The sequence below is a fragment of the Oreochromis aureus genome, linkage group 20, assembly GCF_013358895.1.
Source record: "Oreochromis aureus strain Israel breed Guangdong linkage group 20, ZZ_aureus, whole genome shotgun sequence".
NCBI lineage: Eukaryota > Metazoa > Chordata > Actinopteri > Cichliformes > Cichlidae > Oreochromis > Oreochromis aureus.
The window spans coordinates 27,847,430-27,864,199 of record NC_052961.1 but is presented as its reverse complement, the minus strand read 5'-3'; the positions used below and the strand labels follow the sequence as shown (position 1 = coordinate 27,864,199).

At 41.3% G+C, this 16,770-nt stretch overlaps 2 protein-coding genes across 3 annotated transcripts in view; both read left to right on the top strand.

Annotated features, from left to right (window-relative positions):
* Positions 1 to 4,077: 4,077 nt before the first annotated feature.
* On the top strand, positions 4,078 to 9,158 carry ubiad1 (UbiA prenyltransferase domain containing 1). The gene is made up of 3 exons (XM_031745099.2): positions 4,078 to 4,278; positions 5,528 to 6,152; positions 8,217 to 9,158. Exons 2-3 carry the CDS (start codon positions 5,588 to 5,590, stop codon positions 8,702 to 8,704), a joined length of 1,053 nt encoding a protein of 350 aa, XP_031600959.1. The 5' UTR covers positions 4,078 to 4,278; positions 5,528 to 5,587; the 3' UTR covers positions 8,705 to 9,158.
* Positions 9,159 to 12,279: 3,121 nt separating this feature from the next.
* Positions 12,280 to 16,770, top strand: part of mib2 (MIB E3 ubiquitin protein ligase 2) — a 39,855-nt gene continuing 35,364 nt past the window's right edge. The window contains exon 1 of one of the 2 annotated variants that reach the window (XM_039604473.1): positions 12,280 to 12,436. Coding sequence is in view for 1 of the 2 variants with exons in the window: in XM_039604472.1 (XP_039460406.1) it covers positions 16,570 to 16,669 (100 nt within the window). In the remaining variant the exon portion in view is untranslated. Of the gene's footprint in view, positions 12,437 to 16,446; positions 16,670 to 16,770 lie in introns of those variants that run through there. The other variant, XM_039604472.1, reaches the window with a different exon arrangement.

Genomic DNA, 16,770 nt, shown 5'->3' with positions numbered 1-16,770 from the left:
TTCTGGTTTGTGCTTGTCTAGTCTGTTAACATGCAATCAGTCCAGCTAGCTGCAGGGACATCAACTGAATACTCTAGACCTTTGGCCTCAGACAAAACTGTGTCCCTGGACTCAGAGGGGAGAGAGCCCTATCATGCAACAGCAGTTTTTCCTCACACTTTCTCCAAAAAGTGTGACCTTTTTTCCAAGATGGAGCGCTGGAGCAGGCAACAAAATGTCCAGGCACACATCGTGCTTGTCCTTGTCATGCAAAGAAACCAAATCCGTGAGGACAAGTACAAACAAAACTACTGCAGTCTTAAAATCTCTGGAAGGCACAGTTTCAAGAGGCCATCTGCAAGTTCTTCACTTAACACATTTATGTTTTTTAGAAAAGAAAAAAATGTGCTTGCTAGACTGAATTCGTATCAGGCCTCTCTGCATTGGGGGTTTATTTGTGTCCAGTTTTAAGGAGGCATCTGTTTGTCTGAACCTTTCACACCTTGCTTCAGAATAGTGTTACTCTGTTACTGTCCGGTCGACCTCACTGCTGCTTCGTTTCTCTCTCTGCTCATTAGCAACTTCTGCTGATTCCCCTTTGTTAAGCACCAAAGCAGAAAAAAACTGCAGATATAGTTTTTTCTAGTACACCCTTGGGGGAAGTTAACAACAAAATGTTCCGGCACGTGTAGTGCTTGTCCTTGTCATCCAAAGAAACCAGGATGTTCATCACTGAGATTTTTTTTTTTTAATTCAAAAAGTCCAAAACCCACTTTTTTCCCCTCCCCAAGTTTGGAAGTCTTCCTGGTTTATCAGCAGAACTTACAGAAATATTGTCTGTTCTTCCTTTTTCAGCCAGACTCAGCACAGTTGATTCCCAAAAATCTTCACAAAACACAAACACATGACTTTTTTAAATGAGCTATTTTTGTCCAGGTGTTGATAAATGAACATAAATTCATTCTTATTTACTTCTGGGGTTCACATTTAAAGAGATTAAAGATGCCACTAATAGCTTGGTAAACAGTCAGTTCATTACACTGTCAATCTGAGCTGACACAAAATAGCACAGAAGAGTAAATCTTTTAATATTAAACTTTCCCTTTTCAGACATAAAGACACTTCCAACTATGATGCATAAAAGGTGGAAAATGGGGCAGAAAAATCCACCAAAATGCAGGAAAGGACGTGTCAGAAATTTAAACTTGAGAGAAATCTGCTGCTTCTGGGATGAAAGTCAAACCATAAGCAGTGAGTCGAAAATAAGGTTCAGTCTAATCAAAAAAATGTTCCATGAGTTGTTCTCCTACACGACGGAGTGACACTTAAATGGCAGTTTACACTTGCACCCTCTGTGTGACCCTGTTATGACTGTATTTAAATAGCGTAGAGGCATTTCTATCATGTGATCATTTTTGTTGCTTTTAGGTCAAATCTTGTTTGAGTGTCTCTGACTCCGGCTGGTAAATACTTGTTTTTTTCCCCGACACAGTCTGACTGACAGGAAAATCGGTGGAATTTCTCAAATTAATAAAGACTTCATAATGTCATGCCAGTTTCAGGGTTCTGGTATTATGCATGCTGACTGACATGCTTGGCCCTGAGGACACATAAATGATATTTAATGATGATTCTGCCTGTGTTTTTCCTTCCTGTGACAAGCCAAGATGCTCTGAAGAAGACAGATCAACCAAAGTAGAACCTAATCAACATTTTTTCCCTGAACTTAACTTTCAACAAACTAGTAGCATTACTGCAGTCCTAAAATGCTTTGTTTCTCCCTCTGCTCATCAGCAACTTCTGCTGATTCCCCTTGGTTAAGCACCAAAGCAGAAAAAACTGAAGATATACAACTTATTTTGAATTGTTATCTGTTTGATTTGTTACAGTGACCAAACCCAGAAGTTATTTCATAGAACTGATTCCACTGGACCCTTTTCTAAAGTGATGTAGCTGAATGCACTCCCACATTATTTGTCTTAGATAAACTGGTCACTGGAGCGACCAATCCATTGTTGTAGTATGCATTTGTGTAAAATGTTACAACTTTTTTTTTTTTTTTTTACATTTTCTTACTGAGTATATCCAGTGCAGCCCAACTACTCGAGGGGGGAGATTCTCTTTTTTCCTGGTCTGATGACCTTCCCCTGAGTTTGTTGTTCTAGTACACCCTTGGGTGAAGCTGGGAAAGGTCCTCAGCCAGCTGACTGTCATCTCTGGCCAGACCTGGCTAATCTTTTTTCCCTTAAATGGCTGGAAGCTAGACCGCTTGAACTCATGCGTCACTCATCCAACCACAAACCACTCTACTTACTCACTGATTTTCTTTTCTTTTTTAAGTAGCTTAACTGTGATTGACTGAGGTGAGTAAATCACTCTTTGTTATGTGGCCAAACCACATGTGATAGTTAGATTTCTTTCACTGTGTTTGTCAGTTTGTTTGTTTCTTCCAATCATCTGTTTTGGATTGTTTTCATTGCTATGAGCACAAACAGCTTCTTGGGACCTCGCATATGATAACTATGACCACTTTTTCCTTTAAATTGTATATGTCATTGGAGGGTTGACATTTTGCCTGATTACATCATTATGTGTGTTTGATGATATAATAAATATATATACAATACTGTGCAAAAGTCTTGAGCCATCCTCATTTCTTTATATTTTGCTTCCAATGAGTCAGGCCTTCTTGGCATTTTTAAAATGGTCTTGAACAATAGTTCTCCAGGCTTTCTGAAGGACTTTATGAGTTGTTGGTTATTTTTGTTGTTGTTGTTGTTGTTTTTTTTACATTGGCTGCTTTTTCACTTATTTTCAGTCCAGTCCTTGGACCTGACCATTATCAGAGGAATGTTGTTAAGCCACTTAACACTGACCTATACATCATTCAAGCACACAAAAACGCATCTAACTCATGGGGTGAACCAGTGCTGTGTTCACACATAACACAGTTTAGCAAAGAACCGATTTTAAATTGTATTTTTAGGCATTTTATCACCAGCTGCTTGTCACAACCCCCACACACACACACACACAAAAATCTCTCCCATTTCTTCAGTTGAATCTACAAACAATGAAATAACACAGACAAACATAAAATAGTGTTTTCACCCTAACATGGTGACTCTCAAAGGGTTATTAGCTAAAAAAAAGTTTCATATCTTGGTGTGATGTCTAGAGTCTCCTTAAATACATTGTTACCTGTATATACCTGTATATACGAACTTTGGTTGCTTATGTTTATAGGACCAACTTGTGTCTTCCTTTTATATCTTATTTCCCCTTGCTGTAAGAGCTCTGTAACACTGAAATTTCTCATCCGTGGGATAATAAAGGTTATTCTATTTCTAAATATTTGAGGAAACTGGACAAGTTGGAGGTCTGGAGAGAGGTACAGTGAGTGTCTGCAGCCACCTGTAAAACACGGTGGAGGCTCTGTCACGGTGGGGCTGCATTTCAGCCAGTGGTGTTGGAGATCTTCTCAAAACAGATGGAATTTTTAAAAAAAGCAGAAAAGTGCTGTCAGATTTTGATCCTCCACCACCATTGATCCGCTATCTGGATTCGGATTAGCTATTTAAGCTTTAAGCATAGCAGTGATCCCAAACACACTGTCAAAGCATTGGCAATGTGTTTGGGAACACCATCAATCATGGATTGGCCTCCACGGAGCCCGGACCTCAACACTACTGAAGTACTGTGGGATCGTCAAACGACAGCCAACATCCAAAGAAGAGCTGTGAATGTTCAAGAAGCCTTAACTATTCCTGAAGACGACTTAAAGAAATAAATGGAAGCTTGTCTAAGACAGTTCAGGCTGCGTTGAAGAACAAAGGTATTCACATCAAATATTGATGCAAACTGGATAGAATTTCACAAACACGTTTCTTTTCGTTTTTGTGCCCTATATTCTGTATCTTTGCTTATGTTTCAATAAACTGGCCTATTTCCCATTTTCCTAACAAAATATAAAGAATTTTCCTGTGCTGTATCCATCCATCCGTCCGTTTATTTTCTGCCTCTTATCCGGGTTTATATCTAAGAATAAAAAAAGAGGGCGGAACCTTTTTTTTTTACGACGCTTGTTTTCTTCGACCTCTGTACGCGGTTACACTCGTGACGGAGGAAATGGCGCCCGTCTGGTCTCGCAGGCTTTACAGTGGCCAGCCAGTCCGGTACTGTAGAAGCTGACACGTAAGATTTCTAACTGTCTCCTTCAACACCGAGCTCAGCTTGAAGAGAAATATGGTTTTAAGTGGAGAGAGTGCCGGTGTGTGTGGGATATTGAAAACATAGCAGGTAAGAACTGCTGTCAGACATTTCCTCCCCTCTGTCCCCGTACACACAGCCATTAGCTCGGATGGCTAGCACTTAGCTTTAATCCCATAATCTCAGTAGTTAGCCTCATGTTGTTTGCCCCCTTTCGAGTGCCGTGTCCTTGTCTGGGTAGCACCTGAGCAGTTTTTCTCCCGAGGATAGTTTCATCCAAATTTCAAATGAAGTTTGTATTGACAGTAAGCCGGAGTTGGGCTTTTAAACGACCCACTTAAAAATAAATTCCCTGGAACTCAGTGAGACTATTTGTCACGCAGTTCGTATTTATTCATTCACACAGTTTAACAAACAAACACAACAGGGTATGTACATGTCTACAAACAGCCTTAAACTGTGTGAACATTTCCCAGAAGATGGAGGATGTGACGTGGTTGTGTATGTCAGTAACAAAGTCTGTGTAAAACTTTCAGAAAAAAATATGTAAAAGTTTTTAGTTCTTCGCCAAAACCAAAACAGGATAACATATCACTCCTGTTTTAGTTTATTGTAACTTTTGGATTGTTTTTATGATGACTTTTAAGGCCCTCTCTGGACTTCGCCAAAGTATAATTGAAATCATATGACACCATAAACTTGTGGTTCCAAGTCAAGGCTCTGCTAGCCATCCCTGTCTGTTTAAATCTCTCTTATAGACATTTTTTAATAATTGGGCTTTCTCAGTGTTGAATTACTTTTATGTTGTGCTGTATAATGTGATCTCTTTTGGGTGATTATTTTTCAATATCTTATATTTGCTTCTGCTTTTAATCTCCATGTGCCTGTAGACTTCCTCTGCCAGTGCTGTCCAACCTTTAAACTTTGTTCAAATGTTTTACCAATCTTTTGTTTGTTTACTCTCAACCAGTAACTTTACTTATATAGCACCTTTAAAACAAAGCTTGTTGGTTTTTATTGTTACTTGCTGTTGTAAGTTAACATCGTCACATTAAGTTGTCACACCACTAAGGGTATTGGTAAGTGTTACCACAGTTTCTTATTAAGTGCATTCTGGCATTCATTTCTTTCTTAAAACTGGAGATCTTTTGTGTGTAAGGCAAATGTTGCAAACCATTACACCAAAATTCTTGACATATTTCCTCAAAGTACTAAAGTTTGCTACCTGGCTTTGTTTAGTGTATTGGAAATGATATGTTCATATGATGGCTGTGGTTTTGTAAACATTGTCAGCTGTCCATTTTGTAAATTTATATTCTGTGTTTTTTGTTTCTTGCAGAAATCCCAGACTCGGAATATTTGGGAACATTGCTCGTGTTGCAGACCACCTTGAAGGACAATGGCCAAAGAGCAGAAACAAAGCAGGGCGGAAACGTTTTTACTTGCAGGGTCAAATGGTCATAATGGCCAGCAATGGGCAACTGGTATGAGTAACTCTGTGCAAAATCATCCTCCACCTGCTAACAAAATGTCAAGGATGGCCCGCGTTGCCTCGCATGTGAGGCACAAGTGTGCTGCCTATGTGCTAGCATTGAGGCCATGGAGCTTCAGCGCCTCACTTACGCCCGTGGCCCTCGGCAGCGCCTTGGCGTACAAACTGGATGGCTCTGTGGACTTGGTCGTTCTGATGGTGTGTGCTGTGGCTGTCCTCGTGGTTCACGGGGCGGGTAACCTTGTAAACACCTACTATGACTTCTCCAAAGGGATTGACCACAAGAAGAGTGATGATAGGACTCTTGTGGACGAAATCCTGGCGCCACAGGATGTTGTTATGTTTGGCGCTTTGTTATATTCTCTGGGGTGCTTGTGTGCCACTCTGCTTTTCTTCCTGTCTACGCTGAGGCTGGAGCACCTAGCCCTAATTTACTTTGGGGGTCTCTCCAGCTCCTTCTTATACACTGGTGGTGAGTGAAACGTTAAATTGAGTATTAACCACTGCTTATCTGTTTGTCAACACACATCTTAAATTTAAGCTGTACTACTCAACATGTTGGAGGGTCACTTTTGGTTCATAGCTTTGCAGATAATTTGTACTCTGCATCTACCCTAAAATCATTGAGGTGCGATTCAACACTGAAAAAATATATTTCACAATCTGGTGGCAGATGTTTGAGAGACAGATGACTGAAAACTGGCAAAAGACCCATCCCCACAGTTACCTGTTTGTTGAATTTGGGTGAACTGGCCCTTTAAGAAAGCATTTCTTTAAAAACATGTCAGAGATGTGTCACATTTTTTCATGAGGTGACATCCATGCTTTCCAACAGAATGTAGTTCATCAGGACTTTTTTCTTTTTCTTTCTTTTTTTTTTTTTTAAGTGTGATATTTTGTTTTAGGAAAAAAGTTCAGATGATCAGGATTGTCAAAGCTGATTTTCAGGAAAAATGTTCATCTACCACCAAGAGATGTTGAATAACTTCTGTTAACAGATATCTGCATATGCAAAGGACACAGGTTTTGGTATGAGAAGCTTTCTGGTTTTGGTTTGTAGTCTTGTGTAATTGCATGAAGGTAAACACTTCATACAAGGACTGGATTTGCTGTAATGCAGTCTGAAAACCAGATCATCTCATGACAGTGTAACTATTTATTGGCTTTTGAAAATATTTCTGCCTTGCTAAATAATGAGTGCTAGATGTAACACAAAGTATTGGCCTGAATTTACTATGATTAGACTAGAGTGCTTATAAGATTGGTCAGCTTAAGCAGAATTTATGGGCCCGCAAATGTGTTGGATCTGTGTACATGTTTCCATTTGGACAGTGATGCCTACACCATAACCTTCCATGTAACATGATGTGCATCTCCCGTCGTCACATTGCTGAAAATGGCAGATGTAAGCATCAAGTAGGCCAGAATAAGAAGGGAGTGACAGCAAAGTTCAGTTGGAATGGGAAAAGCGCCCAAGAAACGGCAATAAAAATGCAGACAGGAGCTGCATTGGACTTTTGTAATTGTTTTTACCACTGTGTTAGTGGATAGTGCACATGTTGCCTCTGCTGGACTGCAGGCAGAGTTTATGGTCCAGCAGAGTGCCGACTGCTGGCACTTCAGGGATGGCCTGTGTGCCTGTAGAGAGCATCTGTTGTCAGATGGAGGCGATGTACAAAGTATGTGGTACAACTGGTCTAAGGGTTACTCCAGCTTGTGGTGTTGGTCAGTGAGCCACAGCGAAAAGCGAAGTTTTCTCTGTGAAGCAGCCACTGTCTGTGCTTTTCTTTCTGTATTTATTTGCAGTTCTGCTGTTCCACGTAAACTCCACTGTCACACTCTTCACTATTCCCTTCCACTTTTCAGCCAGTCACCATATGTCCGGATGATAAATTGCGCTTCAGTATGCACACGAGGTGGTGGGTTCCTAGATTGACTGTTTGATAACATAGTCAGGCTAAAGGATCATGTTATCTATCACTTAAATTTCTAACATTGTGTTTAAGTAGAGTCATTTGCAGTGAGGTGGTGGAGGGGTCGGGTATTCATAGATCCACTCAGGCTGAAGTAGGCAGAGGTGTAGGGTTACGTTTATTCCTGAAAGACTTTACCATTACAAATAATAAAGTAAAATGCATCATTTGAATGAATGGTGATGTGTTTTTAGGAATTTGATCACTGCTAAGGGAAAAAAGGTGGTGTTGGGGAACATCACTGATATAAAAACAGCAGTTTACTGGCTGTGGTAGGTACTGGTGAGTGTGTGATAATAGTTGGTCAGTTTTTCAAATTGGCTTGAAAGACTTTACATGGAAGTGACGCACTAATGAAAGGCTTAAAAAAAAAATCGTGTCATGGGAGGTGGGGATCAAATGATTCTGACCAAACTTGTCTAAGACTAACCCAAACTTTAAAACAATGCAGTAGCCAGACTGCTGGAATACTCTTTTAAATGTACTGCCAAACCTTTGCCTGTGAGACTCGGTGGAACTCAGTTTGCTGTTTTTGACTGATCCTGTTTTCTCTTCTTCTTCAGGCATCGGCCTCAAGTATGTGGCCCTGGGAGACGTAGTCATCCTCATTACCTTCGGCCCACTGGCGGTCATGTTTGCCCACGCGGTGCAGGTCGGGTACCTCTCCGTGCTCCCGTTGGTGTATGCCGTCCCGCTGGCCCTCAACACAGAAGCTATCCTCCACAGCAACAACACGAGAGACATGGACTCTGACAAGCAAGCGGGGATTGTCACCCTGGCCATCCTCATTGGACCTATGCTGTCTTACGTCCTCTACAACCTCCTGCTCTTTGTCCCTTACGTGCTCTTTTGCATCCTCGCCACCCGTTACACCATCAGCATGGCACTGCCTCTGCTCACGCTGCCCATGGCCTTCTCCCTGGAGAAGCAGTTCAGGAGCCGATGCTACGCCAAGATCCCCCAGAAAACAGCCAAGCTCAACCTCCTGATGGGACTTTTCTATGTATTCGGGATCATTCTGGCTCCTTCTGGCAGCCTGCCATTACTGTGATTTAGTAGAAAATTCAAATTTTGTCGATTTAATACTGACTAGTTTACGTACTGATTTGTATTCATACAAAACTGTCTAAAGGGTCTCGCTGGCTTTAATTTAATGTTTAATTTATGAGCTGAACAGACTTAGCTCCTCCTTCGGGATGCTGAAAACATAATCAAGATTCTTTTATCGAGTATTGAGCCTGCTGTAATGTGTTGGTAAAAGTACGAAGTGTTGGTGTTGATTTGTAGAGGCGGGCAACATTTTCATCATATAAAGACTGAAAGTAAACCTACTGTTGCCATATTTCTAGACATGACATATAACATGATCCTACAAACATCAGTAAACCATTGCTGTCCTCTCTTCATGGTACATACTCTTGATTTGTTCATTGTGGTTTTCATTTTGGAGAGCCTAATAGTATTTTGTCAGCTTGTAATAAAAGTTACTCATACTGATGTCTTCACTTTGAATCGAAGGTAAGATTGCTTACTCATCTTTAATCCAGATGGATTGAGACAAGTAAACATCGCTAAACGTTTAGAAATCCTTAGTTTTACATTGGGTGGGGGAAAAAAACAACAACCCCCAAATATGAAAAAGAAAATACATCACACATAATAGCAGAGCAACTAATGCTTCATAATATGGACACTTCTCTCGTGTTCTTAGAGCTATACAAAGCTGGCATGAATAGTAGCACAGTCTCATTCATACCACATAGAAAGATCATCTAAAAGTCAAGAAACATTCAGAAAAGTCTGAGTCCCTTCTTTCTTCACAGGCTGAACTCTGAACAGGACAGATGAAACTTAGAAAAGTGACTGAACTTCTTTAGGGTTTATTTTTTTGGATGATGTTTCACCTCTCTTCCAAGGGGCTTCTTCAGTTCTAGAACCAAAAAGGAGACACGAAGGTATTTAAATTCTAGTGGGTTTTTTATGCTTAGTGGGTCAATGAATACCTCCTATCATCACATGAGCCAAGGTGTGAGTCATTACCACCACCCACAGGTTTCAGGTGAAACCATTGGAACACCTTGCCCTACCCTATCATGTGATTTATTGAGATCACATGACATGAGGTGCTTGGGAAGGGGGGCAGCCACTCCCTCTGTTCAATGATGGACATAGATGACCTCTTTTATTCCTCTTTCAAACCACCTGTGGTCTCGCTCCAAAATGTGAGCATTGGCATCCTCGACAGAGTGACCTTTAACCTTTAAGAGCAGATGTCTTATCATGTCAAAGTGGCTCTTCTTTCAACTGTGCCTTGGCTAACATGACAAGGCACAGAGGTCAAACATCTTCTAACACCATAAAGAAGACCAGTCGCCTTCTTACTATGACCTGGATGACTGAAAACCCACACAGACGTGCACATCGAGTCATTCCTCCATGCCACTATAACTCCACTAAATTACATTTCTAACAGCAGGCACTAAATATAATCTGCAATTATGTTCTAATGTACACTTATGATTCTAATACAATAATGTTGAAGTTTCATTAACAAGTGCATATTGAGCCCCCCAAAACCATGGTCATAGTTGGCCAGCAGGGGGCAGCATTGAACAGGTGTTAGGACAACAGGCACAGAAAGCTGTCGCAGGCTTTGTGTTATTAAACGCTTCACGCGCTCTCTGACGTTTTGGTGTAACGACTCGGTGTTAGGCTAATTGTTTACACATTCTATGTCTTATAGTATCAAAATCTATAAGTATCACTAATTTGAATATTAGCAGAAGAACGATGATAAAACACAGCCTCTGTGGAAAGTTATTTTAATAAAAGATCGTAGTAGAAGCTTTATTTCTATTCTTTTAATTGAATACTTTTTATTTACTGGACGTGTTTGCAGTATTCCTTTTTCTTTGTCCTTAAACATAGCTGATAGTTTTACACTTTAACCTTAGTTACAGTGCAGTTAAGAGTCGAGTGCTTTAATTGTATTTCATTAGGAAGGCTGTCCCGAGCTTTACTTTAATAATTACATGGCTCCATACTGCATTCTGCAGTATCCACCCATAGCCCAGAGACATGAGGGGCAAATGAACTGCATGTTGAAAACTGCCACTCCCATCTGATAAATGCTGTAAACAGTGGAGCACCATAACATTATGCATTGAAAATGCTATTGATATGTTGGCATCCTATAAATACTGATGAACTGAAAGGTACATTAATCTTATGTGACTGGTTGTACTTTGAGTTCATTTAAGATGACGAGAAGGAGGACACGTGAAATATAAGTCAGCACAGTGAACGATTGTTGAATAACCTTGTTTCAAATAGTTTTGCTTTCCCTTTAACCCATTTATTATGTTTTAAAGAAAGTTTAAAAAAATATTATTATCACCTCTAATGCTCTTGTTTCTTTGCACTGAAGCTACACAGGTGACATACTGGATAAATGTGATTGGTTATTATTTGAAGTCAAACGCTATAAAACACACTTACTGGCCACTTCATTAGTTACACCTTGCTATTGCCTTCAGAACTACCTTAATTCTTTGTGGCATAAATTCAACAAGTTTCTGACAACATACCTCAGAGATTTAGGTTCATGTTTACAGTATCTCACACTTGCTGCAGAGTTGCCGCCTGAACACCTATAATTCAAATCTCCCGTGCCACCACATCCCAAATGTACTACTAGATTGAGATGATTACTGAAGGTCATTTGAATCCAGAAAACTAATTGCCACGTACAAGAAACCAGCCAACTTTTTGATGTGGTGTGTTATCCCGCTAGAAGCAGCCATCAGAAGATGGGTACACTGTGGTCAAAAAGAGACAAATATATTCAGCAACAATACTGAGGTAGGCTGTGGTGTTTAAACAATGCTCAGTTGGCACTAATGGGTCAAAAGTGTGCCAAGATACTCCACACACAATTACACCACCAACAGCCTGAACTATTTATAAAATGTAGGATGTGTCAGAGCTTTTATGTTGTTTACACCAAACCGTCTGAATGTTGCAGCACAAATCAAAGCTCATCAGAGCAGGTAATTTTTTCCCAGTCATCTATTGTCCAGTTTGGCCCGTGTGAACTGTGGCCTCAGTCTCTTCTTCGTAGCTGGCAGGAGGGGAACCCAGTGTGGTCTTCTGCTGCTGTAGCCCATCTGCTTTAAGGTTTGTGCTGTTTTGCATTCAGAGATGCTCTTCTGTATATATTGGTTGTAACGAGTGGTTACTCGAGTTACAGCCACTGTGCCCTGACCTCTGTCATCAACAAGGCATTTTAATCAGACAACATGTTGTGCAGAAAAATCCAAGAAGATCAACAGTGTGAAGTACTCAGATCCTGGCACCAATAGACATGCCACGTTCAAAGTCACTTAAATCACCACTCGTCCCCATTCTGATGCTTGGTTTGAACTTCGTCTTGACTATGTCTATATAGCCAAACGCCTGGAGTTGCTGCCATAGCTGATACCATAAGATGGGTTGGCTGTAAAGATATCTTAATTAACGACCAGTTGAACCGGTATACCCAATGAAGTGGCCGGTGATTGTATACAGTTTGTATTTGAATGAAGATTTGTTTCCTTTTTCACGAGGAGCACGTGAAGGTAGCACCAGTGACGTAACGCATGGGCGTGTTGTCATGGCTGTGTGCAGCAGAAGCTTTCAGTATTGTAAATACTTATTTGTCTTGAAGCAAGCCATGTCAGCGTTGATAGTAGGCAGCAATATGGAATTTTATTTCACTGCAAAATAAATTCGTGGAAAAGACCCGGTGAGTAGCTACACCTGTAAAATAAGCTGCCTCTTTTTTTAATATACCAGTACAGGTTGGGAAAACATGAATTAGCTAGCTAGCATTAACGTTAGAGAAGCTAGTAATACGCAGAATCCAGCCATCCCTAAAAAAGCGACGCTGATTTCTGGTCACTGTTTTACCGAGGAAAAAAGGTCTGTGTGTGTGTCACGGCACAGTTTTGACTAAATAAGAACACAGATGTGAGTCTGTCCAGCTGCCTTTAAGATGGAAGGCTTCCGTTAATTTTCCTGTTACAATCACAGCATCGTTATACTGTGGTGAAGCTGCTTGAACTTCAGTTGTCAATTCAAAAAAGCCACACTTAAGCTAGAGCGAATAGTTTTGGACTGCCTTTAAAGTGTAACAATCTGCATAACATTTGCTGTAATTAAGCCGGCAAATTTTGAGAGGTGTTTAGTGTCACGCCTTCGTCACATGAGAGGTCAGGCAGTCGATAACAAGGAGGCTTACTTTCAGTTTGTGGGGTGTCATGGTTGTTTTACTGTATCCATCAGCATTGGACAAACTTTATATTCACTGTCACCTGACTGAAAATGCTGAAAAAGACAGAACTGTGGGAGCTTAAGAATAAAAAACTATTAGATTAAACGATGGGCACTGTTAGAGAAATTATTTTGTCATTGATGTTGCAGTGTCTGGCTACCCTGACAGGTGGTAAGACTGTGGCACTGTTTTTTTTAAACACCTGTCATCTTTCTGGTCATTTGGTAGTGATGAATCAGAGCTCAGTTGCAGCTGCCTCACACTGGAGCAGCAACTGGTCATATAACTGGTCAGCCACACCTACTCGGCAGCATAGTTTCAGCCCTCTGCTGTGTCTTTGTCTTGTCTCTTATTGGTTCCACAAATCTACATTACAGTAATAACCTGAAGCGCCTGCTTGCTTTCCTACATCACGGTTGTGGCTAGTGTTTTAGAGAAGCAGTTCACTTTACTGCGTTTTAGGACAAATGGGGAAAATATTATGTGGAAATACCCAAGGTAAGGTATTATGCTATTTGATTTAACTTTTGGAAAGAAGTTCGAAACTTTCTTCAACACGTGGCCTGTTTAAAATAGCAGTTATTTAGAATTAATGATTTTAGTGGCCCTGTTATGGTTTGTGTTTCCATCATTAGCGCTTGGTGGCTGGAATGATACATTCTGTAAATGATGGAAAATATGGTGACCTTTTGAGTGTTTCCACATCACTTATTAAACATTTCTTGTCTTTTTAAGTAGATTTTCAAACTAAGCTAAGAAAAGGGGATTTTTGGCTGACAAGCATGCATAATATTGCATAGTGGAGCTTGATGTTAGCAGTCACGAGTGCAGTAATGGGTTTAACCAAGTGTAGCAATCCACAGGTCAAAAACAGTCTAATTTTGCTGATGTTTTAGAGTGCAGCATTTGTGCCAGAAAATTGAATTCTTCTTGGGATGGAGCAGCGCCTCAGGTGACTAGAAAAATCGTCATACTGCAGCCCAGAACTTCGCTAACCATTACCCAGGGGATGTGCTGTTAGGATCACATTAAACATTGTGGTTGAAAATGGACAGTACCTGTGTGTGCTGCATGCGAGAATGGACACATTTGGACAATGACCTGACCTAGTTCTCCCAGCAATATCTGGAAGGATGTTACCCTCCCAGGTCTGGTTGTGGCTTCCTGAATCTGGACAAGGTAGCACGTGGTAACACCTCTCTCAATCGGTCTTCTAAATCTTCTTTTGGCTCCCACTTTGGGAACAGCTTTCTGTCATTTCCAAAATCACAGCTCCCAGGATCAGCTGGTCCAAGTGAAGGAGTTCCAGTGTTTCTTAATCTTCTTTACATCTAGTGATGGTGAAATGGAGCGTGAGGTTGACAGGTGAAGGTTTGCACCGTTACCATTTCTATTATCCTGAGCTAAAGGCATACTTATATTTGCTAATGTAAATTGCCAAAATGGCTGGGTTTTTTTTTTTTGTAGAGTGGCTGGGAGGAGTGTGAGACAAGATAAAGAGCTCCAGCTTGTGGAAGGAGCTTCTTCTCCATTGTGTCCTGTACTACCATTTTAAGTGATTTCCGTGTCTGATCAGGATTGCCCCTAGTGCCTTAGATTTGAGTTTTTTTGGGCACATCAAATTCGAGGAAACCCTGGGTTGGACAAAGAACACACTGCTGCTATTAGATCTCATCTGGTCTTGGACCACCTCTGGGTATTTGTGGTCTGTGTGTTGTGGTAGCTTTCTTGCTGCCATTGTGATCTGTCAAGAAATTGATTGATGGGTGACACTAAAAAGTGAAGTGTGGCTATATTTGCATTTAAGGGTGTCAGGGGAAACTTGATCAGAGTTGGTTGTGGTGTCCAGAAACACAGAGAGCATTGCTGAGAAAGGCTTTCTTTTTACCCACTCTTGTAATTACACATGATTCTTCTGCTGCCAGATTCATTGCATATCTGCAAGCTCTATTTAGCCTTTGCACACCATAACATGTTGCATAGTTAAGTCATCTGACCAAAATATTATTATTTGAAACCTGGCATTTGTTGAGACGCTTGTAAAGGGGTTGCAACTGGAGAAACGGGTTATGCTACTTGTTGGGCTCATTGCAGTTGCTACAGTTTTCTAAAGACTAATTTGCAGCTATGTGAATTACTCCTGGGGGGGTGTTACTGGATATAACCTAGTGTCAGACTTGGCTGATGTGCTGGAGCTTTAAATGATTACAGTGAATGAATGTTTTCACTCTGTGGAAAAACAAACATTCATCATTTTTCATCATCATACTAAGTTTCCATACTGTTTCATCTGTAGTATGTTTGCATTCATGGCACGCATTTGGACTGAGCAGTGAGGCCTGGTCTCATACTCCAGGCCTGAGTACCCAGGACATAAATAGAAGTGAGCATTTGATTCTTTGCAGTGCTAAATGTGTTTGCTGTTCCCTGTTGTCTTTTGTAATAAAATCAAGGTTCTAAATAAAGCCAGCGTACCTGCTGTCTTGCAGCTATATTAAAACATCTTTTTTTCCCAGGCTCTAACAAGGCTTTTATTTCAGCAGTCCTCCCAGTCTGGTGACATCTGATGACATGTTTGTGTGTGTTTGCGTCTGCTAGAAGAGGAACTGGGTGACTGAATGCTTCCTTTTATATATATGTCTATTACATAGACAGCAGCAGCCTTGTTTACAGTGTTGGTGTAATAAACCTCATTATATGGCTGGGTCTCAAGTACTTCCTAAGCTTGCACTTGTCTTTTCACATCTTGGCATTACCGTCTGTACATTCATGTGTGTGCTAGTATGGACAGAGTGTCATTTTGGCTCACTTTTGGATCCATATTGATGATGTCTCCCACAGCTGTGGCCACATTGGAAGAGAATTGTTCAAAGCTAGGAAAGCATTGGGAATCTATCTTTCTCTCTCACTCCCCCCCTCCCACACACACACACACACACACACACACACACACACACACACACACACACACACACACAAAATGCCCGTCTCTTCTCAGTGCGAGCTTGGAGGAATCTCTGGGCTGGTGTTGCTATCTGACTAGCAGTGGTTGCACAAACCTGTTTGCGACCGAAAAAAAAAATAAAAATAGAGGATTGTGGCAGATGCCCATTCATCAGAAACCATTACCAGCCCCACCCCTTTTCATTTCCCTGAGCAATCTCCCAACACAAAACACAATATCCAGACCCTCCCCCTGAACCATGTGCCCCTCCCCCCTGCTCTGTGTCCTTTGCTTGTCTGCTTATTGGCAGTAAAGCGAATGTTGTCCCCACGGGCTATAAAAGAGAGGGCTGTGCATCCTTATGCAGAGCTTGATGCGCATGTGTTTGTGCATTTTTTTTGTTTCTGTAAACACAGCGTGTCAGCTTCACATGCGTGCTGCTGATGCTCACGTCCCTCAGTGATGGAGTATAGCATCAGAGGAAGCCTTTACAGAGCAAAGCCCATTGGCCTGTTTTTTATGTGAGACCACGGGAACGTCAAGCTGAATGCAGCGCTCGTCAGGCAGCCGCTTTTCCTGGCCTTCCTCCTCCCTCTCACCTCCTCCTCCTCCTCCTCCACCACGGCGGTAATCCTTGCTGACACAACGCACAAAGGACTAAATGCTGGCTGCATCCTCCAGCAGCAAGACACTCTCCTCTTGCTTCAGCTCTGATCCTCTACAGCCTGTTTGTCTGTACACTACAGCAGGATGCTGGTTCTGTAAGTCTGCTTGCAAGTGCATATGATATCTCTTGAAAGACATCCTGGCTGTCCTACTCCTCCGCCCCCCAGTATACCCTCCTCCTCCTATGCCGGTTCAT

Bases quoted from the DNA above. Each gene is read 5' to 3' on its own strand.
- ubiad1 (XM_031745099.2), top strand. From the start codon at position 5,588: ATGGCCAAAGAGCAGAAACAAAGCAGGGCGGAAACGTTTTTACTTGCA. The intron at 6,153-8,216 runs GTGAGTGAAACG...CTTCTTCTTCAG, and splicing joins CTCCTTCTTATACACTGGTG to GCATCGGCCTCAAGTATGTG.